General features: G+C 44.1%; 1 protein-coding gene and 1 pseudogene across 3 annotated transcripts in view; both read right to left on the bottom strand.

Moving 5' to 3' along the window:
- DIS3L (DIS3 like exosome 3'-5' exoribonuclease) overlaps positions 1 to 16,047 on the bottom strand; it is a 43,795-nt gene extending 27,748 nt beyond the window's left edge. For all 3 annotated transcript variants that reach the window (XM_053594338.1, XM_053594340.1, XM_053594339.1), the window contains exons 1-3: positions 15,301 to 16,047; positions 13,975 to 14,128; positions 1,837 to 1,965 (exon numbers count right to left, since the gene is read on the bottom strand). In XM_053594338.1, the coding sequence (XP_053450313.1) occupies positions 1,837 to 1,965; positions 13,975 to 14,128; positions 15,301 to 15,439 (422 nt within the window). In that variant the 5' untranslated portion in view covers positions 15,440 to 16,047. The remainder of the gene's footprint in view (positions 1 to 1,836; positions 1,966 to 13,974; positions 14,129 to 15,300) is intronic.
- A 4,427-nt stretch (positions 16,048 to 20,474) lies between these two features.
- LOC128588704 (ankyrin repeat domain-containing protein 1-like) lies at positions 20,475 to 21,671 on the bottom strand (annotated as a pseudogene).
- Between the last annotated feature and the right edge of the window lie 3,943 nt (positions 21,672 to 25,614).

Here is a 25,614-nt window from a genome sequence, read left to right as displayed (position 1 = left end):
CCCCATGGGAACTTAGGGACTAAAACTAAGGACTCAGTATAAATTAGGGCTTATTTTGCAATGGAGAACTGAAATATTTAATGGTTATAACAGATAAATGATTACAAGGAAACGGTGACTTAACTATTTTATACTATTAAGACATTTCAGGCTCTGCGCCTGTGGCTCAAGCGGCTAAGGCGCCAGCCACATACACCTGAGCTGGCGGGTTCGAATCCAGCTCGGGCCCACCAAACAACAGTGATGGCTGCAGCCAAAACAATAGCCAGGCATTGTGGCAGACGCCTGTAGTCCCAGCTACTTGGGAGGCGGAGGCAGAAGAATCGCTTGAGCTCAGCAGTTGGAGGTTTCTGTGAGCTGTGATGCCACGGCACTCTACCCAGGGCGACAGCTTGAGGCTCTGTCTCAGAACAAACAAACAAACAAGAAAGACATTTCAAAGCTTCAGCTCTCTTTTGTCCTATATAGAAGGGTGCAGCAGAGGTTACTGGGGCAGCTGTGCCTGACACCCACCTCTGACTGTTAGCAGCAGTGGGGGGTCAGTTCCACACCACCTCAAGGGGCCAATGCATGGAGTTCACACCCTGAGGAATGACTCTCAAATAAAGGGGGCAGCTCACTAAATGCCCTAGCCTGTGCCTGTTAAGGTGACTTTGAGGCACACTCTGCACAGCTCCTCGGAGCCTTTGTTCCCCATAACAGTAGCAGTAACACGCCCTGTCCTTCTCTCACTCCTTCTCCATCTCACCGTCTCCACTTCCTTACTCCTGCTTGTGGGAATCACTTGCCACATACACACCCTATACACCCTGGGAGGCCAAGGCAGGCAAATTGCTTGAGGTGAGGAGTTCAAGACCAGCCTGAGCAAGAGCAAGACCTTATCTCTACTAATAATAGAAGAACTAGCCAGGCGTTGGAGCAGGTGCCTATAGTCCCAGCTACTCAGGAAACTGAGGCAATAGGACTGCCTGAGCCCAAAAGTTTTGAGGTTGCTGTGAGCTATGACACTACAGCACTCTACACAAGGCGACAGAGTGAGACTCTATCCCAAAACAAACAAACAAAAAAGCAGACCCTATACTCAAGTGCTTGCTTCAGGCTCTGCTTTCAGGTGGACTTAAACTAGGATATTCATTTCTTAAAGCAGCCTTTTCAGAATTTTTTTTTCTTTTTATTTAGAGATTGAGTCTCATTTTATCTCCCTTGGTAGAGTGCCATGGTGTCACACAGCTCACAACAACCTCCAACTCCTGGGCTTAGGCGATTCTCTTGCCTCAGCCTCCCGAGTAGCTGGGACTATAAGTGCCCGCCACAACACCCGGCTATTTTTTTGTTGCAGTTTGGCCGGGGCTGGGTTTGAACCAGCACCCTCAGTGTACGGGGCCGGCACCCTACCCACTGAGCCACAGGCGCCACCCAGTCTTTCCAGAATTAAATTATCAGTTTCAGTTTAGGATAGTAGAACAACCTATAGTAGAAAAATGGAGCAGATGATCTTATTAGTTTACAGGTAGGATCCATCCCCTGCTCACATACACGAGTATTAAAGTTATGACTTCTAGGTCATGGGAATGAGCCTGCTGGCCAGTAGGATCTGGGGTAAAGTTACTCTGCGTACCTGTGTCTCCCTAATTATAATTTCAAAAACGTATCAGTTATGCACTCAAATGATATATTTAAAATGTTGACATGTGTTAAACATTTCAGTGTTACTAGTGGTTCCAGAATAATCGTTAGTTCATCCTAGCATACCTTTTAGATATGTTCCCAAATGGCCTGAGAGGAGGGAGTGCAAGGAGATGACTGCGTGAACACTACAGGGATCTGGTGCCATACCTGGTCTGCCACTTTTCCATGGCCTCGCCCTTCTCCCGCGGCAGGTAACAGTGCTGCTGGAATTCATTAGCAAAGAGAATGCAGTCGTGACGTGCATCCTTCAGGAGGTTTCGCAATTTGTTATACTGCCTGTGACACAGAGGAGAAAAATAAAGCTAACAGCATAGGTATTCACCTACTGTCATCTCTTGCTAAGCATCAAAAAAGGATGACATATTTTAGAGCCAAAGATTGATGCTTTAAAACTTGGGAAACGTGCTAATGGTGGCTGTGTGCACTCAGTACTATTGGGCTGCTCCTGTTTCTCAGTTTTGCTGAAATGTGCTGGGGCAAGGCCTCATTAACTAGTTTGCAGATCAGTTAAACTCCTTCCCCTCTTTCCCCTTTTTATGATGCCATTTTATTATGTAATTATGCTGCCTTGTCCTACCTTGCTCCCTCTTCAAAGCCGGAGTGCACAGAGGCACGCAGAGAGCTTAGCACTTCATTTTCGTACCTTGCTTTGTTCTATAAACAGCATTAACATTGATTCTACTTTTTGTTTTCTGCTGGCAGCCCTAGAAAAGGACATGTAAGGTAAATAAGTTTGGGGATTTATCTGTGAATTTTGTTTATGCAGACACCGTGACTTAGAGAACCAGCCTCATCTATCGGACAACTAACAGAAAGCTTTAAGGTTTTTCCCATCAGGAAGAGATCCTTCCAACAATGCCAGCTGATGTCGCAAACCGAGTATCAAGTCTCACAAGAGCTGGTTTCTCAGAAGGTGCTTTTCTTTTTGTTTTTTAAGACAGAGTCAAGAGTGCCTTGGCATCATAGCTCATGGCAACCTCAAACTCCTGGGCTCAAGAGATCCTCTTGCCTCAGCCTCCCAAATAGGTAGGGCTACAGGCACCTCCCACAATACCCAGCTAGTTTTTCTATTTTTAGTAGAGACAGGGTCATGCTCTCGGTCAGGCTGGTCTCAAACTCCTGAACTCAAAAAATCTGCCAGCCCTGCCCTCCCAGAGTGTTAGGATTACAGGTGTGAGCCACTATGCCCAGCTAGAAGGTGCTTTTCTTTCTTTTCTTTTTCTTAGAGACAGAGTCTCACTTTGTCACATTCAGTAGAGTATGTGGCATCACAGCTCAAAGCAACCTCCAACTCCTGGGCTTAGGTGATTGTCTTGCCTCAACCTCCCGAGTAGCTGGCATTACAGGCGCCCGCCACAACACCCGGCTGTTTTTTGTTGCAGTTTGGCCAGGGCCAGATTTGAACCCGCCTTGGTATATGGAGCCGGCGCCCTACCCACTAAACCACAGGCACCGCCCAGGACCAGAGGTCCTCAAACTTTTTTTGTTTTTTTTTGTAGAGACAGAGTCTCACTTTATGGCCCTCGGTAGAGTGCCATGGCATCACACAGCTCACAGCAACCTCCAACTCCTGGGCTTCAGCGATTCTCTTGCCTCAGCCCCCTGAGCAGCTGGGACTACAGGCGCCCGCCACAACGCCCAGCTATATTTTGGTTGCAGTTCAGCTGGGGCCGGGTTTAGAACCCGCCACCCTCGGTATATGGGGCTGGCGCCTTACCAACTGAGCCACAGGCGCCGCCCTCCTCAAACTTTTTAAACAGGGGGCCAGTTCACTGTCCCTCAGACCGTTAGAGGGCCGGACTATAGTTTAAAAAAAAACAAACTATGAACAAATTCCTATGCACACTGCACGTACCTTATTTTGAAGTAAAAAAACAAAACGGGAACAAACACAGTCACACCACCTCATGTGGCCTGCAGGCTGCAGTTTGAGGATCCCGGATATGAGAATTACAGAAACATTTAGTTATTTTAAAAGGAGTTATTTTTTTAAAAGTTATTTATTTAAAAGCAGATTCATATTAAGCTAGATGTTAATTTAATATATATTCAAGGTAGCTAATTCGCATTTAATGTATGTTTTTTGTTATTTTTTTGTTTTGTTTTTTTGAGAGAGTCTCACTTTGTCACCCTCTATATAGTGCTGTGGAGTCATACCTCACAGCAACCTCAAATTCCTGGACTTGAGTGATTCTCTTGCCTCAGCCTCTCGAGTAGCTGGGACTATAGGTGCCCACCACAACACCCAGATAATCTTTTCTATTTTTGTAGAGATGGGCCTCGCTCTTGCTCAGGCTGGCATTGAACTCCTGAGCTCAGGCAGTCCACCTGCCACGGCCTCCCACTGTTAGGATTACAGGTGTGAGCCATTGAGCCCGGCCCCCAATGTATGTTTTAATATAGTAAAATTTGTATCCTTCCATCCCCACCTCCACCCTGCCTCTGTGGGTTTTGAAAAATAAGTCTGTTATTAAAGCAAAGGTAGAACTCCTCAACTTATCCTGTCTAAATACATGAATACTCACCATTATCTGTGTGGTCTTATACTTTATTAGAAAATAAGAGACACTTACTTTTTTAGAAAATAAGAGACACCCACTGGGTAGGGCAGCTCCTACTTGTAATCCTATCACTTTGGGAGGCTGAGGCAGGAGGATCAGTTGAGGTTAGGAGTTTGAGACCAGACTGAGCAAGAGAGAGATCCTATCTCTACTAAAAATAGAAAAATTAGCTGGGCGTGATGCCATGTGCCTGTAGTACCAGCTACTGAAGAGGCAGAGGTCGGAAAATTGCTTGAGCCCAGGAGTTTGAGGTTGCTGTGAGCTAGGCTGAGACCATGGCCCTCTAGTCCTGGCAACAGAGTAAGAACTCTGTTAAAGGGCGGCGCCTGTGGCTCAGTGAGTAGGGCGCCAGCCCCATATGCCGAGGGTGGCGGGTTCAAACCCAGCCCCAGCCAAACTGCAACCAAAAAATAGCCGGGCGTTGTGGCGGGCGCCTGTAGTCCCAGCTGCTCGGGAGGCTGAGGCAGGAGAATCGCGTAAGCCCAAGAGTTAAGAGGTTGCTGTGAGCCGTGTGACGCCACGGCACTCTACCCGAGGGCGGTACAGTGAGACTCTGTCTCTACAAAAAAAAAAAAAAAAGAACTCTGTTAAAAAAAAAAAAAAAATTAGCTTATGGAGGCCCCTGTCTCTATAATAAATAGAAAAACTTAGCTGGGCATAGTGATGTGTGCCTGCAGTCCTAGCTACTTGGGGGACTAAGGCAAGAGGATTACTTGAGTTTATACTGAGCTCTGGTGATGCCTTGGGCACTCCAGTCTGGGCAACACAATGAGACTCTGTCTCAAAAAACAAAACAAAGCAAACAACCAAAACCAGAAAACAAGAAATATTGATTTTATTTTCTTAGTAATTCTAATTTTGAGACATCTTAAAAAGAATCAAGTAATAGCAACTTATAAAATGTCTTAATAAGCAAAGGAATGCTGTTTCATTTCTGTGAATAGCAGCTTTCCTTACCAGAATTTCATCTGTGCAAACAAAAGTGGCCTCCCTCCCTGCAAGATGCCTAGAACATATTAAATTGGTAAATTTACCACCTTCACAAAGACAGATTTAAAACTCATTATAAATGCCTCTTAGACACTGCACCATTCACAGTGATCAGTTTTTCAGGGCACAGACTCATTTTGTGCTTTTCTGTAATGCATGAAGTTTTTTTGTTTTTAGAGACAGAGTCTCACTTTGTTGCCCTCGGTATAGTGCTGTGATGTTACAGTTCACAGCAACGTCCAGCTCTTGGGCTTAGGTGATTCTCTTGCCTCAGCCTCCCGAGTAGCTGGGACTACAGGCGCCCGCTACAACCCCCAGCTATTTTTTGTTGCAGTTTGGCCAGGGCTGACTTCGAACCCACCACCCTCAATATATGGGGCTGGCGTCCTACTCACTGAGCCACAGGTGCCACCCTGCATGAAGTTTTTTATTTTTTATTTTAATGTACTATTTTTTATTATTTATTTATTTTTGAGATGGAGTTCTCTATCACCCTGGGTAGAGTCATAGCTCACAGCAACCTCAAACTCCTGGACTCAAGTCATCCTCTCGCCTCAGCCTACCAAGTAGCTGGGACTTTAGGTGCTGGCCACAAATACCCAGCTAATTTTCTGTTTAGTAGGGGCATGGTCTAGCTCAGAGTGGAGGTGAAGTTTTTTAAATGAGCACTTATTTGTTAAGTAATAAAAAAGATTTTTTTTTTTCAGTTTTGGCTGAGGCTGGGTTTAAACCCACCACCTCTGGCATATGGGGCCAGAGCCCTACTCCTTTGAGCCACAGGCGCTGCCCTAAAAAAGATTTTTGAAGAGATTTCACAAACATCTGTAATTTATTATTTCAGAGAACATGCTGAAAAAGTATTCCCTATTTTTCCTGATCTTATCTCCATAGACGTTTTTGCTCCCTTTACCTACCAACACATTTCATACACCCCTAAAAAATGAACTTGAACTCATTGCAGTGGTTTATAAATACTAAAGAGCCTTCATTCAGCAAATATTCACTGCACTTCTACCTCCCATGTCTCTTCTAGTCAAGGGGAGGGCTGCAGCACTGAACACAGGGGCCCGGGGGGTGGGTGTTATAAACTAGACACCCCACTGCATCTGAATAGTGCCCCTGGAGTAGCTGTAGTGCGCTTACACCTGTGGCAAAAAACCCAGAACTACCATGTGATTCAGCAATCCCCCTTCTGGGTATACATCCAAAGAATTGAAAGCAAGGACTCAAACCAATATTTGTACACCTGTGTTCACAGCAGCATTATTCACAGTGCACAGCCAAAATGTGGAAGCAATCCATTGATGGATAAACAGATAAACAAAACATAGTATATAATATTCAGCCTTAAAAAGGGAAGGAAATTCTGATACATGTCATAACATAGATGAAATGTGACAAATACTATGTGTGTGCAGTTATATGAAACTAGAATAGTCAAATTCACAGAGATGGTAAATAGTGTAGTCTCTAGGGGCTAGCAGATGGGAGAGGAGTTAGTGTTGGGTACAAAAGATTTTTTTTGAGACAGTCTATGTCGCCCTCTACTGTAGAGTGCTGTAGCCATCACAGCTCACATCAACCTCAGACTCTTGGGCTTAAGCGATTCTCTTGCCTCGGCTTCCCGAGTAGCTGGGACTACAGGTGCCCACCACAACGCCTGGCAATTTTTTTGTTGTAGTTGTCCCTGTTGTTTAGCAGGCCTGGGCCCAGCTCGAACCTGCCAGCCTTGGTGTATGTGGCTGGTGCCCTACTCACTGAGCTACAGGCGCCGAGCTGGGGTATAAAAGTTTTAATTGGGGCAGATAAACTTCTGAAGATAGATGTTGGTGATGGTTGCACAACAATGCAAATGCTTGGCGATGCCTGTGGCTCAGTGGGTAGGGAGCTGGCCCCATGTATGGAGGGTGGCGGGTTCAAACCCAGCCAGTCCAAACTGCAACAAAAAAATAGCTGGGTGTTGTGGCGGGAGCCTGTAGTCCCAGCTACTTGGGAGGCTGAGGCAAGAGAATCGCTTAAGCTCGAGAGTTTGAGGTTGCTGTGAGCTGTGACGCCACAGCATTCGACCAAGGGTGACATAGTGTGACTCTGTCTCAAAAAAACAAACAAACAAACAAAAAAATACCTAAACACCATTTCAGTGAAATAAGTCATGAAAGAAGAAGAGGGGAGGAGTTGGAAGCCTTCCTGGAGTAGATGACCCCTGAGACGTGAAGAATGAAGGGGAGTTAGCTGGACAAAGGGTCCAAAGGAGAGTGGGACAGAGCATTCAAGACAGCAGATGGGGTGGTTCATCTTTGTATCCTCAGCAGGTGCTCAATAAAAGTTTTACGAATGAATATATGAATGCACAGTCCTATGTGACGACAGTGATCCAAGCCCAGTATAATAATGTCTTTGAATAAACTGGTATTTCCAGAACCAGTTACCCTTTTACTAGGCTTCATATACATGACTGCATTTGTTATCACACATGTACTTTAGAGATTCTCCATTTCTGTCCTCCCCTGCCACAAGCCAGACCCAGGAGTTACTAGCAAATCACAGTAATGACACTCCTTCCTAACTAGTATTTAGAAAAACACATAACTTAGCAACAAGAACTTTCTTAAGTTTCGCTCCCATATATCTTTCTTAGACTTTCAGCGCATGCTTCCATGTGTCAGCTACCTATCGGCCAGATAAAACAAATGAACAAATAGCACAAGAATATTAAGGTGGAAAGCAGGAAACACACAGCGAATCACTGAGTGTGACAGTCGGGTGTGAGCTTATTTTTATAATTGAACAGTGTACAAATACAATATGTATTTTTTGCTAGTCGGGGTCTTGTAGCGCATGATAGAATTAGATATATGCATGTCCTGCATGGCCTCAGTAAATGGCATCATGGTGCCTTAGACAATGGCTTCGAATAGTCAAGTACGATAAAATCATCTTAAGTTTAAAAAATTCCAGTTTTAAAGAAAAACCCTAGTTTCCCTGGACTGGCTTACGCAAGTTCTAAACTTCCATCATCTAAACATTTTAAACAATTTCTTAGAGGGACAGCAAAATTTACCTTCTTTTTTTTTTAATTAACTCATTTATTTTTATTATATTTTTAATTGCAGTTGGCTGGGGCTGGGTTCGAACCCACCACCCTCGGTACGTGGGGCTGACACCCTACTCACTGAGCCACAGGCGCTGCCCAAAATTTACCTTTAGATGATTTTTTTATTATTTACATTCAATGGTGACCTTACCTATAGATGCAACACTCCTCTCCCCCTGCTGACTATACTAAGGATTTAAAAGTTAGCATCCCCAGGGGGAAGATTTACAAGGAAGCAAATTTTGTTTGTTTGTTTTTTGGAGACAGTCTCACTCTGTTGCCCTGGGTTGAGTGTTGTGGCGTATCATAGCTCACAGCAACCTCAAACTCCTGGGCTCAAGCCATTCTCTTGCCTCAGCCTCCCAAGTAGCTGGGACTACAGGTGCCCACTACCATGTCCAGCTAGTTTTTCTATTTTTAGTAGAGACGGGGTCTTGCTCTTGCTCAAGGAAATTCTGTATCAAACGTATTTCCTCAGCTAGGTTTTTAGAACCCTGGTAGGGTCTCATATACTTACTTTGAGAGGCTCTTTGACTTTCTACAAGTTTATGTTTCCATTTACATTAGATGGTACTCACAAAACGTTGTTATGGAGTAATTTTGGACCATCTGAACAACTGCCTTCTAACAGCACTGCTGTTTGGTGCCAGTGCCCGCCCTCTCAGGAGCCCTAGAGACATCTCCAACTCTAGACCTTGAACCCCTATCCAGTCCTCCTATAGCAGCGGTTCTCAACCTGTGTGTCGCGACCCCTTTTTAACAGTGAAAATACATTGCGGCATTAGGAAGGTTGAGAACCACTGTCTAGAGTTCCCTCTCTCCGTTCAGTCACATAGCCAGAAACCTTCGTGTTATCCTTGACACCACCTTCCCCGGATTCTCATATATCTAAACCCATCACTAGCTCCACAGATTTTTTAAAATAACAGCTTTATTGAGATATAATTCACATGCCATAAAATTTATCCCTTTAAAATTTATAATTCAGCGGTTTTAGTATAGCTACAGAGTTATGTACCCAGCATCTACTATCTAATTCTAGAACATTTCATCACTCCAAAAAGAAACCTGTGTCCTGTAAGCAGTTATGGCCCCTTTCCCTTCATCTCCAGCCCCTGGAAACCACAAATTTACTTTTTTTTTGCAGTTTTTTTTTTTTCTGGCCCAGGGCTGGGTTTGAACCCACCACCTCCAGTATATGGGGCCGGCGCCCTACTCCTTTGAGCCACAGGTGCCGCCCCACAAATTTGCTTTCTATCTTTGTCAATTCACCTATTCTGAACATTTTATATAAATGGCATTATATATGGAAATATATGATGTTGCATAATATGTATGCTGGCTTCTTTCCCTTGCATCACGTTTTCAAGGTTCATTCATAGTACGTCATTCCTTTTCATGATAGAACGATAATCCATTGTATGAGCAGACCGTATTTTACTTAACTATTATCAGTTGATGGATGACATTTGCTTGTTTCCACTTTTTGACTAAAGCTGCTATGAACACTTGTGTAGAATGTTTTCAGTTTTAAATGTTGACACATTTTCAATTCTCTTGGTTATGTATTAATACTAAGAATGTTTTATGGATTTTTACATACTAAACAGTCCTTGGAAACATCTATTTCTTTCTATCTCTTAAGCTACCAACATCTCTCATCTGGACTAAAGCAATAACCTCCTCCCCTCTTTTCTCCAGGTCTCCTCTTTACTTGACCCACTAATCCTGTGAAGACAAGAATCTGATCATGTTATCGCCTCTAGCCTAAAGCTCTCCCTTGACATCCTTCAGGCCCCGTGGCCTTCCATCCCACCTGGGCATTCTTTAAGTTCTTTGGACAGGCCACATCCTTCCCCACAGGCCCTGCACAGGCAGTTTCCTCACCTCCCTGACCAGTCAGGGCTTCCCTGGAGCCAGTCCTGGACTTTAGCATACTTGTCACAGTTGCAGTTCAGTTCTATAATGGCTGTTTGTGTGATGGCTGGATTACTGCCCAGCACCCCCTCAAGACCGTATCTACTCTTGTTTACCACTGTATCCTCAGTGCTAGCATTTTCTGGCATAGTCTCTCAATAAATATTTGTGAGATAAACACATGCACATCTGAATACAAGAATACAGTGGATAAGACAGCCTTATGGCTTGGTGCCCGTAGCTCAGGGAGTAGGGAGCCAGCCACATACACCGAAGCTGGCAGGTTCAAACCCAGCCCAGGCCAGCTAAGCAACAATGACAACTGCAAAAGAAAAATAGCCAGGCGCTGTGGCAGGCGCCTGTAGTCCCAGCTACTTGGGAGGCTGGGGAAAGAGAATCACTTAAACCCAAGAGTTTGAAGTTGCTGTGAGCTGTGTCACACAGTACTCTACTGAGGGTGACATAGTGAGAGTCTGTCTCAAAAAGAAAAGAAAAGAAAAAGAAACAAGGTCGATGTGTTACTCATGTGAAGTAACACTCAAGTATTAGGTAGGGAATTAGATCATGTGCTCTTAGATCTCTCCAACTATAATTATCTCTGAAACTGAGCATGAAATGCTAAGACTCTCTGAAGATATACAGAAGGAATTCAACAGGGAGTCGAAAGGAGACAGCAAAGCTTCCTTATACCAGCTACCAGATCAGACCAGGTATTATCAACCAACAAAGCTTTTCTAAGCAATAATGTTCCTAAAAGCACATCAGATAAAATGAATTATTTACTGCCATCTCAAAAATCTCCAAGAAAGAACTGAAAACAAAACGTTTTCCAATGTCAGTAAAACAAAACACCAGAAAGCCTCTGCTAGGCCAAGTTCAGTTACATATAAAAAGTCAATTCATATAGCCGGGCATTGTGGCGGGCGCCTGTAGTCCCAGCTACTCCGGAGGCTGAGGCAGGAGAATCGCCTAAGCCCAGGAGTTGGAGGTTGCTGTGAGCTGTGTGACACCATGGCACTGTACTGAGGGTAATAAAGTGAAACTCTGTCTCTACAAAAAAAAAAAAAAAAGTCAATTCATAGAAAAATAATTGATGAGTATGAGGGGTAATGTGTATGTTAATTAGCTTGATTTAGCCATTCCACAATGTATGTATACTTTAAAACATGATGTTGTACATCATAAATATATACAATTTTTGTCCATTAAAAAAAAGTCTGATTGGCTCAGCACCTGTAGCTCAGTGGTTAGGGTGCTGGCCACATACACAGAGGCTGGTGGATTCGAACCTGGCCTGGACCTGCTAAACAACAATGACAACTGCAACAAAAAAATAGCCGGTGTTGTGGCAGGCACCTATAGTCCCAGCTACTTGGGAGGCTGAAGCAAGAGAACTGCTTAAGCCCAAGGGTTTGAGGTTGTTGTGAGCTGTGACAGAACGGTACTCTACAGAGGGTGACATAGTGAGACTCTTGTCTCAAAAAAAAAAAAAAAGTCCGATGATTTACACTTAACACTTATACAGACTGAATTAATAAGGCAAGTCCCCTGGATCTTACATATTCAATGATTATCATTAATTTTAAAGTTAGCTTTTAACTTTATATATGTCATTTCCTAGGGCTTAGGCAATTCTGGTCATTTAGCTGTGTCAACCTGAATGTACTTCTTATACTTCCTGTACTGTTTGCTTGACAGGTAAACAGTGCCAAGTCCTAAACTTGCTAATTCCTTTTCGTGCCTCTTTATCTGCTTCATCAATCATGTTTATAATACATCCTTTTTTTTTTTGTAGAGACAGTCTCAATTTGTCGCCCTCAGTAGAGTGCAGTGGCATCACACAGCTCACAGCAACCTCCAACTCCTGGCTTAGGTGATTCTCTTGCCTCAGCCTTCCAAGTAGCTGGGACTACAGGTGCCCGCCACAACGCCCGGCTACATAATACATCCTTTTAAGATCAGACTCAAACCTTGTTCCCCCAGAGGACTTTCTGGGCTAATTCCTACCCCTCACATTTACTTCTGCACTTTGCATAGTATGCATTAAATTATTCTTCATGTAGCTAAGATATATCATAATCTCCTTTCTTCTTTTTTTCTTCCACATAATTCTAGCAAGACAGCAGGGTTTTGTGAAAGCAGCTAAAACTTCTCCTGGTACTTCCCAAGGCTTGGAAGTAGGAGCTCAAAAAGTGCTTACCAAATAGAAAAACCAGGGTGTTATCGTATGGTCCTATTTCATAACTCCTCATCTTTAGTTACCACATTTAGTATTTTCAGAGACATGGCAGAAGCAATAGAAAACCAATAGTTTTACATCAAACTAACTACTTTAGAAATGTTCAAGAGAAAAGACATTTAAATTCCAACTCTTTGCTTTTGAATGTCCCAGGAATTGGTTTTTAAAACTATCCTTAATATTAAAAATATTTTAGAAAACAGAAGTTGAAAAGGCTTGAAGTGTGTTAGCAAGCTGAATAATAAGGACAAATTGATTTTAGTAGCAGAAACTGAAATATGACACCTGGTGCAGCATTTAAACTTGGATGCATATAAACATCTATATCTTTGTGTCTGAACAAAATCAACATCAAGCTCATTTTAAAATATTCTATCTGAAAAAACTGGCACACAATGTAGTCAATGTACATTTCTGAACTGAGCATATTATAGGACAATTTATCATTTTCATATACAAATAAAAACAGTTCATCTTTTATTACCAAAGTCTGAAGAAACCACAACATTTTTAAAAAGAATAAATACAGGGCGGCGCCTGTGGCTCAGTGAGTGGGGTGCCGGCCCCATATGCCGAGGGTGGCGGGTTCCAACCCAGCCCCAGCCAAACTGCAAAAAAAAAAAAAAAAAATAGCTGGGCGTTGTGGCTGGCGCCTGTAGTCCCAGCTGCTGGGGAGGCTGAGGCAAGAGAATCACATAAGCCCAAGAGCTAGAGGTTGCTGTGAGCCGTGTGACGCCACGGCACTCTACCGAGGGCAGTACAGTGAGACTCGGTCTCTACGAAAAAAAAAAAAAAAAAAAAAACGAATAAATACATAGTTTCTGCTTAAAATAACTGAAGGTGTTAAGAGGTCGAACATATAATTCTAACATGTTATTTCCATACAGTCTTAAGTTCAAATCATAAACCTTTCCCAATGTTAAACGAAGCAAAACCATTTTTTAGAGTATTTGTTTAAAAGGTTGACCACTATTCTTCATTTAGATACAAGGTAAGGATTTTAGACTGGTTCACTTAGAAATCCTTTGTTTAGCAAATACAATTATGACGGCTGGTAGTTACAGTAATAATCTAAAAATAAAACAAGTTATTTCTGGTTTCATTGAATAAATCATTACAAGCATAATTTGCTTCCATAATAAAAGAGTCTAAAATTAAAAAATAAAGTACTCTTTTACCCAAGAAAAGTATGTATGCTTCTGAAACAATGTATCTATAAATAAGAACGTTAAATGATATACATTTATCAACAAGAAATAAGCAATAACACTGTTACTATAAAAATGCAAACCAAAAGCCAATTCACACTAGAATCTTAAATACCCACATACTGGGGACACTGCAGTTTATTGATCTACAGTCAGATCTTTTGGCGGGTGCTGAAGCAGAAATATAATGTTACTGCATTCCTCACTAGCAAAGGGAATACCAAATCAGTTACCGGGGGAGGGGATCCACACCATAAATAAAGGCAAAAGAGATACCTCCGGCCTCTTTGATGCTGCACAGCTTGGCAAGCTGTTTGCATAAAAATAATTCCTTTCAACTCAGGAAACTCAAGAATCTCAAGGTAATCTTGAACAACCTTCCAGTCTGGGATCACGTAATGAGTCACATCGCTTGACAGGAGTTTTCCATCTGAAACATAATAGTATTTTCAACCTGGTTTATTACTATTTAAATGTCATGGTGTTCCAGTGTGCAAGATAATTTCCAATCTGAACTCCACCTTGAAGTTTTTCAAAGACAAATTTACTTTGGTAAAGGCCCAAAGTTAAGGTAAATAGAGCCCCTCCTTTTTTTCTTTTTTGAAGCTGTGATAATTACAAGCTCCGCACGGTTTATGGTGTTGCCAGGGGTGCAAGAGAGGATGACTGACATTTTAAAAAGGAACAAGCACATTTTGAGCATAACCTGAATATTTCTGTGTTAACCCATCATCGACACATTCAAAAGGAGGGCTTCAAAATACCTATGTGCAAAATATGTATACTACTTGCCTATGTCCAACAATTTCAAGTTGGTTCTGTTTCAAGCTTGTGAACATGTTGGCTGTCTCCAAGGGCTAGAAAAACTGAATTAATTATTCAAGATGCTCGGTACAAGCAGTGGGCCCTGGTGGGGGGTACCTGCCCGGCTCCTGTTACAACTGTTTGACAAACTGTCATTGAAATGTTCACCATAACCATAAACTGAGGATTCCAAACATTCACTGAAACGGATGCCTGAGCTCACCTCCCACCAGGGGAGAGAACCTGTAACTTTCCTCGTTGTCTGGGCCTCGCGTGCAGCCTAGAAACCAAGCTGGGGGTAGGTCTGGTGCGCAGGTGTCCCAAATCCTACACTGCAGTGACCTTCCCCTACAGCGAGGGCCCAGGTAATTCCCAAATCCGACAGCGAAGGGGGCTCTCCACTAAATAAGTGTCTGAAGCCTCGGTAACTAGCAGGTCAGAGCGACCAAAGCAGACATTTGTAAAATGAGAAGCAGCAGCTGCAGCTCTCCGGGCTGCGTCGCGAGGCCTCTCCCGGGCAGCGCGAACCGCTCAGGACCTCCCCACTTCGCCGACGCGCCAGACCGGGGACAGGAAGAGGCAGGTCCCGCGCTCTTAGGCCCCTCTGAAAACCCGGGGCGACGGGGCTCTGGGCGGTGGCGCCCCCAGAAGCAGCGGGTCGGGCCGGGCTGCGGCGGGCGGAGGCCGCGAGGCCCGGGACTCTGCGTCCCCGCCGCCTGGCGCTCCGCCCCGGGCTGCGCTTCTCCCCCGCCCCGGCCGCTCCCGCCCGGATCCCCCGCTCCCGCCCCGGGCCCTGACCGTTGCGGCAGGCGGCGGGCTGCGGGCACAGCGGGCTGTGGCAGGGCACGCAGGGCCGCAGGTAATGCTCCCGCACGATCCGCAGCGTCCGGCCCTGGAAGGTCCTCAGGAGCAGCACCTTCTCCCGCTTCTGCAGCATGGTGGCGCACGGCGCTCCGAGCCGCGAGAGGCTGCCCCGAGCGGCCGGGAAGCGGCGGAGGCGAGGCCGCGGCTTCGGGCCCGCCCCCCGACCTGGGGCCCCGGCTGACCCGCCCGCCCCCGCGAGGTCCCCGGACCAGGCCGCCCGCGCGTTCCAGGCGCCGTAACGGCCGGAGCCCCGAGTGGAAGCCCGAGGCCCGCGGAGCGGACACTGCAGCCTGGGCGCGGGTCCCTCCCCTGCCTAAACGTCTTCCCGTCCCGCAGTTGCCGGGGGCCAGGGAGGGGTAGAACAATCCACCCAAAAGAATTTAGGATAAAATATAGAAGCTGATTTCAGTCTTGTTAAGAAATGTTTAGTGTAACTACAAGGGATTAGGATACTTTTGTTTCTACCCCCATGGCTGGGGCTGCGTATTAACGCGGATGCTGATTAACGCTTTCTGTTCCTTGCTCTTGCTATCTGTAGAAGAGCTAAAAGATTCAGCAAATAAGCCCGTAACCCTGTCGGCCCAACATTTTTTTTAAAGTTGTATTTATTTTAAATGTCGTGTATTTTTAATACATGTGAAAATTTAAACAATGCAGTTATAAAATGAAAACCTGATTCCTTTAAGTAAACACTGTTCAATAGCATTTGCAGCCTCTGGCAAAGGAGTTCTTTAATCTGCCACTGACATAACTACAAATGGACTTGTTTGTAGCTGTTGATAAAGACACAGTCTGTTCTGAGATCACACATCGTTGGTTGGATAGAACCCACTATTCTTGCAAGCACTCAGCAAAGACCTTTGAGCTGCAGCAGCTGCTTTAAGTAGAAGTGTCCATTTGATTCCCACAAGTCAGAAAAGTGAGGCATCATTAGCCCCATTTTACAGACTATAAAACAGAGTTAGAAGATGAAGTGGCCAAGGTTACCGAGTTATTAAGTGGTAGAATCAATATGCAAGCCAGAATCTGGCTGAATCCAAAGCAGGCTTGTAAGTAATTACCATGCTAGTCACAGATGCATAAAATATAGGTGCTGCATTTGCGGAGTTTATGGTCTACTTGGTGAGCTCTAGTTGAGGCAGTTCAACCAGCTGGCTGGGAACAGGAGCGCTTCCTGTGACTCTGAAGTGAGCAGAACTCAGGTGCTGTATAGGACTGCTCGCTTCACTAGGGGAGCCTTAAAAAGAGCCACAATCTCTCACTCATTGTTCTTCTACTTCAAGTTACCTTGCAGTGTGAGGTGATGTGAATGAGACAGAAGATGGAATTACTCAAATTAGAAAAGCAGCACAGAGGGGCGGGGCCTGTGGCTCAGTGAGTAGGGCACCGGGTGGTGGGTTCAAACCCAGCCCCGGCTGAATTGCAACAAAAAAATAGCTGGGCGTTGTGGCGGGCGCCTGTAGTCCCAGCTGCTCGGAAGGCTGAGGCAAGAGAATCACATAAGCCCAAGAGCTGGAGGTTGCTGTGAGCCGTGTGACGCCACAGCACTCTACCGAGGGCAGTAAAGTGAGACTGTCTCTACAAAAAAAACAAACAAACAAAAAAAGAAAAACAGCACAGAGGCTGGGCCTGTGGCTCAAGTGGCTAAGGCGCCAGCCACATACACCTGAGCTGGAGGGTTCGAATCCAGCCTTGCTCGCCAAACAACAACGACGGCTGCAACCTAAATAAATAAATAAATAAAAATAGCTGAGCATTGTGTCCGGCACCTGTAGTCCCAGCTACTTGGAGGCTGAGGCAAGAGAATCCCTTGAGCCCAGGAGTTGGAGGTTGCTGTGAGCTATGATGCCACAGCACTCTACCCAGAGCAACAGCTTGAGGCTCTGTCTCAAAAAAAAGAAAGAAAGAAAGAAAAATAGCACAGAGCTGGTCTACCAGCCCTAGCACAGGGAGGGCCCAGAAGGCAATCAGCAGTGCAAGAGGCCTTCCCTACTTCAGGAGGTCCTCCCTCATCCAGGAGGTCAGGTCCAGAGATCCCGGATGTAGGCAATTAGCCAAATTTGTCCCCAACAGAAAAATGCCCCAGACAGCTGCTTACAAATCCCTCCAAAGTGCTCCTGTTTTCATTTTTCTTTTTCTGATTTTTCAGGGGAAAGGGGGTTTTGATTAGATATTAATCTGTCCTTACTGTCTCTCTTTAGTATTTTGTAGCATTAAACTTTCTTCAAATTGGGACAAATGATCTTTTAAGGAAGAGAGTATGTCTGGGGTTCTGCCGAAAGTTGCTTTTGTCAGTATTTTAAATAATTCAAGGCCCATCAGGTATTTCCTTTGCTTGCATTGTGGCAATAATGTACACATTATATTTTTAAAAGCATGATTCTTTAGTTCTTAGAACTGATAGTCTAAAATGGATAGGAGTGTCTTTTTGGTTGGTTAGTTTTTTTTTTTGTTGTTGTTGTTTTTGCCTCAGAGGTCAACTGATGCCGCTTGCCTGAAAAAAGGTGTCTGTATTAGTTGGAATACACCAGTTTATGCTGCAGTGGTATGTAACTTTAGAAAATCTCAGTGACTTAAAATGTTGCAGGCACCAAGATGCTCTGCTCTGTGTCTTTCTCTAGGACCCACATTGAAATTGCGGGTCCTCTCTAGAACACAGGCCATTGACAAAGTGGAATGAGCCCTCTAGAGGGCCTGACTCCAGCAGTTAAAAGCTCAGTCCAGAAGTGATGCAATGTCACTTCCACCAGTTGACCAGAACTAGTCCCATGACCACATACCAGCAGGAAGTTTATTCCTACCTCATGGCCTGAAGGCAGAGTGCTGAAACCTTTTGATGAAGTATTATCTGTGACTGAGTGCCCCAACATATACCCTTGTCTTTAAATGGGTCAGTCTGCTCTGCTAGCACCTTTACCCTTGTTGCCTGTAATTGCTCAGGGTCTGCCCGCTATCTCTTGGGCGTTCTACTGCTCACCATTTTTTACATCTGACATTCTCCTTCTCCCCTATCAGCCAGTAAGACCAGAATACAACACCACATCATCTCTAATCTTTATCACAATTCTTCAAGGTAAACATGTTATTTTTTTTTTATTTTTTTATTTTTTTAGAGACAGAGTCTCACTATACCGCCCTCGGTAGAGTGCCATGGCGTCACACGGCTCACAGCAACCTCTAACTCTTGGGCTTACGCGATTCTCTTGCCTCAGCCTCCCGAGCAGCTGGGACTACAGGCGCCCGCCACAACGCCTGGCTATTTTTTTTGTTGTTGCAGATTGGCCGGAGCTGGGTTTGAACCCGCCACCCTCGGCATAAGGGCCGGCGCCCTACTCACTGAGCCACAGGCACCGCCCCCTAAACATGTTATTTCTAGTGTCAGAGACTGACTCCTGTTTGCCAAATCCATGTCCTCTTTTTCTCTGGGCATACAGGTGAACCACATTTCCTAACTTTCCTTGCAGATAGATAGGTATGGCCACCCAGAGTTCTAGCTGGCAGAATATAATGACACCATTTCCAGGCCTGGTCCATAAAAATCTCCCATGCCCACTCCTCTTTCCTGTTCCACTCCCTGGATGCCAATGCCCGGGGGATCTTGGAAGCTAGCATTCTAGATGGCAGACACCTCCCTCTCCTAATCCATCTGAGTCACTTCAGGGGATGTTCAGAACTCCCTTGACTCTGGAACCACTATAGTGGACTCTTTTTTTGAGACAGAGTCTTACTATGTCACCCTCGGTAGAGTGCAGTGGCATCACAGCTCACAGCAACCTCAAACTCTTGGGTTTATGCAATTCTCTTGCCTCAGCCTCCCAAGTAGCTGGGACTACAGGCGCCTGCCACACGCCCAGCTATTTTTTTGTTGTAGTTGTCATTCTTGTTTGGCAGCCCTGGGCCAGGTTCGAACCCACGAGCTCCAGTGAATGCATTTGGCACCCTAGCCGCTGAGCTACAGGCGCCAAGCCTATAGGGGACTCTTATAAGAGAGAAATAAACTTTTGTTATAGCAGCTAGCATCATGTCAAAGAATACACCCCCACTTTATGAAGGAGATTACAGGATTTGTTCAAGAGTTGCAGGGGTATTTGTTCGAAAACCCCTCACTAGATGTTAAATGTCCTCACGAAGCTGCTCAGAGATTTTTTTTACAGTAGTTTCAAATGGTACTTTCTCTAGGAGGTGGGACAGCACCAGTGGGCTGTGCTGTTCTGGTTTGGTCTGAGCAACAATATAGTGCCGCAGTGGGAAGGATGCCTGGCGACTCGCCGCTTCTTTTTTTTTAGAGTTTGTTTGCTTGTATTATGAATATAAAATATACACATACGTATAACACAATATACATTTACACATTTACAGTTTACATTTCCTTTTGTCTTTTTTGAATAGATTCAATTCTGCTCCCGCCACTGCCCTGTGTGAACATACTCATTCCATTCTCTTCACCTGGGTACTCTCTTTGATTCAGTTAAAACAAACAAAAAAATAGGCCCAGGGATAAAATAGTTGGCTTCACTGTCCTCACGGAACCACTTTTATTCCACTGTTTTCTTTCCTGTCACTACATGCCCTCCCTTGCTTCATTCAAACTTCAGCCTTAAAAATTCAAGAGAAAAGCTGCAATAATCACCTTTGTCTCTTTTTTTTTTTTTTGGTTTTTGGCCAGGGCCAGGGCTAGGTTTGAACCCACCACCTCTGGCATATGGACCTTGAGCCACAGGCGCCACCCTCACCTTTGTCTCTTAAAAAAAAATCTTGAAATATCTTATGTGAGTGAGGTGACACCCAAATAGGCTCTTAGAGCATTATTCAGTCACCCTATTTAAAAGCCATCTATGGGAAGGCTCTGACAGTGTTATACAAATTAAGCTTTGCTCACAAATGGATGATCGTGAAGGTCTGACTATCAGTATCATGGAAGTTAATACATAAAAATAAATACAGCAAGTTTCAGTAACAGAAATTCAGATACCTATAACCCAGTGCTTTCCGAAACTTCATTAGGAACGTCTATCTTCACAACATGTTGATAAACAGAAATTAGCATTCATGGCTTGTTGATCTTCTTTTGTGCCTTCAAAATACGGGTGAAGAGTCTGTTATTTCCCTTAGAATGGGCTTATGCGAGAGTTGAGGCTGTCGAATATTGCTTTAGTTCCATTCTGCCAGTGTAGCACCAGATCCATCGGGGTCTTGCCAGCACAGTTCTTGACGTGGAGGTTGGAGCCATACGTGACCAGGAGTTGGATCATCTTGTAATGATTCCGTCTCACAGTGTCTCCTGCTTCTCTGTCCTTGGTGTTGAGGTCCACCTGGCAGGCGATGAGCTGCTCTGCGCACTCGTAGTGGCCAATCCTCCCGCCATGTGCAGCGCGGTGCTGAACAACTTATCTCTGGTGCTAATTTGTGCTCCTTTGTTCAGCAATAATTTTAAAACATCCACGTTTCTTCCTTGGCTCACCCAGTGGATGGCCGTGGATTCTAGCATATCACGGAATTCAATGTGGGCTCCAGCTTCTATAACTTCGCCACAGTCACCAAATGTCCTTCCAAGCATGCTCTGTGAAGAGCTGTCCACTCATCACAAACGTCTGATTGTTCTTGTCTGACAAGAATTTTTCTATGCCTGGCAGTTTATTCCCCAGAGCAGCCTTCAGAAACCCAGGCACATCCACAGGTTCTGTAATGATTTCAGGTGCTGGTTCCTTCATAACTGGAACTTTCGTTTTCTTGTATTTTTTTTTTTCCTTTTCTTCAGCTGAATGATTATTCCAAGGTCTTCTAAATTGTCAAGTTTTTTTTTTTTTTTAATTTTTTTTGTAGAGACAGAGTCTCACTTTATTGCCCTCGGTAGAGTGCCATGGCCTCACACAGCTCACAGCAACCTCCAACTCCTGAGCTTAAGCGATTCTCTTGCCTCAGCCTCCCGAGTAGCTGGGACTACAGGCGCCCGCCACAACGCCCGGCTATTTTTTGGTTGCAGTTTGGCCGGGGCTGGGTTTGAACCCGCCACCCTCGGTATATGGGGCCAGCGGCCTTACTGACTGAGCCACAGGCGCCGCCCTAAATTGTCAAGCTTTGATCTTTGTTCTGGTTTTTTTTTTGAGCTCTGCCTCTCGTTGTTTTCCCCTTTCTCATCATTGCTCCCCCACAGGGTGGGCTGGAAGTGTCTTCAGATCCTCTTGCTTCTCTACAGTAATGGCAGCTTCATAGTTTCCATCTCTGAAATCCTCAGGAAGGAATTCCCCTGCCTCTCCATTGCTGTTCTTCCCCGCAACCAGCTCTTCCACGTTCAGCACCATCATGTTGGCTAAAGTGTGTCTGTATGTTTTTCTCCCGGAGAAGGAACCCCTGGAGGCGGCCCTGACTTGCTTTTTTTTTCAGTTTGCCTTTCCTTATCTGTCTAAGGGCAGACGGGTAGCACGCTGGCCCAACAGCAAAGTGCTGGGACAGCTTTCAACACTCTGTTGCTGATGGAAATCTCTGACTGGGGTTCGTTTTCCCTGGTGCACGACTTCAGTCTTTTTCAGGCTGAGCACCAGTACACCTGCACGCAGAGAAGCTTGTAGCATTTACATGCCTTCCAGCAGATGTGCTCTGTGAGTGGATTATAATCAAAAGATCTCATCAAAAGATTAGCCTAGGAGGGCAGGACGTTTTTACAAAGAGCTAAGAGGTCAAAGGAGGTTGCACAGATAAAAGAAATTCTGGAAAGTGAATTCTAAGGGCCAGAGGAGATTATTGAAGTAAATTTTGCAATATCCTGTATTCATTTATTTATTATTACAATATAACATGTATGTTGCAGCACATTCAAACAGTAGTGAAGTATGCCAAGTATAAATGTGGAAGTTCAATTTCCATCCAAAGTCTACTCCTCCCAAGCAATTCCCCATTATTGATAGCTGGTAGGCATCGTAACTGACAAAACATAATCCATAGTCTGCAAGTCTTTGAAGAATTTGTTGACCTATGTAGTATCAGCTAGTTATAGCTGAGGTTTTCCAAGCTTTTACTAGGTGCTATTCACTGCTCTAAGCACTTCTTGTATTTTCCCATTTAATCTTCAAAATTATGCATTGACTGTGTTACTTTTTCTACTAAAGTAGAGAGGAACTGAAGTGATCACCCCAGGCCATACACTAATGTAAGGCAAAGTCAGACTTTGAACCCAGGCAGTTTGGCTGTAGAGTTCTCACAGTAATGACTCAGCCATGCCACCTTTCAGGTGGTAAACAAGGAGAGGTATAGAATAGGGCACATTCTATATGGTGGACTATAGACAAACCCAGTTACAGGGTTACAGAATTGGGAACAGTAACATTCAAGTATTGACCCTACCACTTAACCTAATTTCCCTGAGCCATAGTGATTTCAATCATGAAATATAGCTAGCCGGATGGCTGTTGCTAAGTATCACTATTAACAAGTGAATAATTCTAAAGGGCCATGTAAATACTGTATCTAAAATTAGTGCTCTATATCTAAAGAATCAGCTCGCTTTCATTTGTACTCCATCTCCGTGAAAAAGCCATTGGAGGACAAATGGCTGCTGAGATTACTCTGCTACTTGTATTAAGGATAATTTAATTTCCTACGTGTTAAAGTCTGTTAATCCTTGATTTTCACTTTCCCCAGCAGATACAATGACTCCCTTTTGGCTTTCTAAACGCCCTGAGAATCCCTATAATCCACTTTGCAATGATTACTCTAAAATGTTCTACTTAACTCTTTCTAATTTTTTTAAGAGAAAATTATTTTGGGCTTACCAATTGTATATCTCAGCAAGATTTTTACTGTACTGATAATTTTGTCCTGTTACCACTAAGGGGCGCTAATTCATTGATTTTTTTTTTTTTTTTTTTTTTTAGCATCTTGGTTAAAGTCACCTCTGTGCTGAAGTCTGAGTAGTGGAAACTTAGCCTTTCACACACTGGCATTAAAATGCATCCAATTACTTGACTCCAAAGCAAACAAACAAAAACACTTTAGTATTTCAACAATACCTTTATTCGATAAGCTCAAAGGTCCAAATGCTTCAAAATTAATTAGACAATTAAGCTTCAATGATTAATACAGAAAAGAAAAAGAAACCTCAGAAAACTCTTTTAGTCTTGAAGCAGGTTAGAAGAAAATTCTGTTACTTGAATAGCCATTTATAATTTTAAAATAGAAACATTATTTAGCATTTAATTTTTTTGCATTGATGTTATTTTATGAAATTAAGTTTTCATTTATCTTGGAGGGTTATTATTACCAATCATGTATATATATAGTTGTTTCACTGGAAGAATGTTTTGCATGGGGTTTTTCTGGTTTGTTACTGCTTATGTTTGAATTTGAATTCTGTTTTATATCTTGTATTGATAAACTATGCATTCTAAAACTTTGTAATTACAATAGGAAGGTTATTAAAAAGTGGAAAAGATAAATGTAAACAAGGTATTAAAAAGTTCAATTTAACTGTGATTATTTAATAAATAAAAGATATATAAAGTATGCTTTCATCTGGTTCTAAAGGAAGAAGAATGAGGGCTAAAAGTTAAATTTTTTTTTTTTGAGACTTAGTTTCACTTCATTACCCTGGGTAGAGTGTGGTGGAGTCACAGCTCACAGCAACATGAAACTCTTGGGCACAAGTGATCCTCCTGCCTCAGCCTCCCGAGTAGCTGGGATTACTGGTACCCACCACAACTCCTGGGTATTTTTAGAGACGGGTCTTGCTCTTGCTCAGGCTGGTCTCATACTCTTCAGCTTAAGCAATCTACCAGCCTTGGCCTCTAAATGCTAGAATTATAGGTGTGAGCCACCAGGCCTGGCCCCACTTCCAATCTTTTATCAGAAGGAACCAGTCCTTTTCAGGCCTCACCTGATTAGGTCAGGCTCACTAGGGACAATCTCCTATGTTAGGTCAACTGATTTGGAATTACATCTACAAGATCCCTTCATGACAGCACCTACATTACTGTTTGACTAAATAACTGGGAGAAGGTGTGTGTACGTCAGGGTGCAGGAATCTTGGGGGCCTCAGAATTCTGCCTACCACTATGGTTCATAATAAGCATTTAACTCTATAAATTATACTTAAAATTATGATATTTATTAAGTATTTGATCTTGAATTCCTAGCCTCAAGTGATCCTCCCTCCTTAGCCTCCCAAAGTACTGAAGTGTGACCCACTGCACCCCGGGTGTTTGTTAAGTAATTGAAAAGCAGCATGAATAATGTTCTTTAAAAAGGAATGGATTGGGCGGCGCCTGTGGCTCAAGGAGTAGGGCGCCGGTCCCATATGCCGGAGGTGGCGGGTTCAAACCCATCCCCGGCCAAAAAAAAAAAAAGGAATGGATGAGGCAGGGCGTGGTGGCTCACGCCTGTAATCCCAGGACTCTGGGAGGTCGAGGTGGGTGGATTGCCTGAACTCAGAAGTTCACGACCAGCCTGAGCAAAAGTGAGACCTTGTCTCTTAAAACAAAACAGGGAGGCGCCTGTGGCTCAAGGAGTAGGGTGCCGGTCCCATATGCTGGAGGTGGTGGGTTCAAACCTAGCCCCGGCCAAAAACCACAAAACAAACAAACAAACAAACAAAAAAAAGCCAGGTATTGTGTCAAGCGCCTATAATCCCATTATTCAGGAGGCTGAGGTAAGAGGATGGCTTGAGTCTGAGAGTTTGAGGTTGCTGTGAGTTATGACACCATGGCACTCTACTGAGAGCAACAAAATGAGACTCTGTCTTAAAAAAATATAAATAAATAAATAAGCTCGGTGCCCATAGCTCCGTGGTTAGGGAGCTGGCCACATACACTGGGGCTGGTGGGTTCAAGTCCAGCCCAGGCCTGCTAAACAACAATGACACCAATAACAAAAAAATAGCTGGGCGCTATAGTGGGCGCCTGTCGTCCCAGCTACTTGGGAGGCTGAGCCAAAAGAATCACTTAAGCCCAAGAGTTTGAGGTTGCTGTGAGCTGTGACATAATGAGAGGGCAACATAATGAGACTCTGTCTCAAAAACAAACAAACAAACAAATAAATAAATAGAATGGAGCAGGCCAATAATTCAGAAACATGACAAAAGTAAATGAAAGCTGCCTGGGCTAGCTCCAGCTAAGGGGTAGAAGACTCACCAGTACACATTAGCCCATGTTGTTCATCTTCAGCAGCACTGATTTACGCTGGGCCAGAATTCACTCAGGAATCACTGCACAGTGTCCAGAGCCTTTTGCTAACACAGGATCAACTCGGAGGGGGCAG

This window comes from Nycticebus coucang, chromosome 6 (assembly GCF_027406575.1).
Source record: "Nycticebus coucang isolate mNycCou1 chromosome 6, mNycCou1.pri, whole genome shotgun sequence".
NCBI lineage: Eukaryota > Metazoa > Chordata > Mammalia > Primates > Lorisidae > Nycticebus > Nycticebus coucang.
Note: the sequence above shows the minus strand (reverse complement) of the source record. Positions and strands in the feature narration are given on the sequence as shown.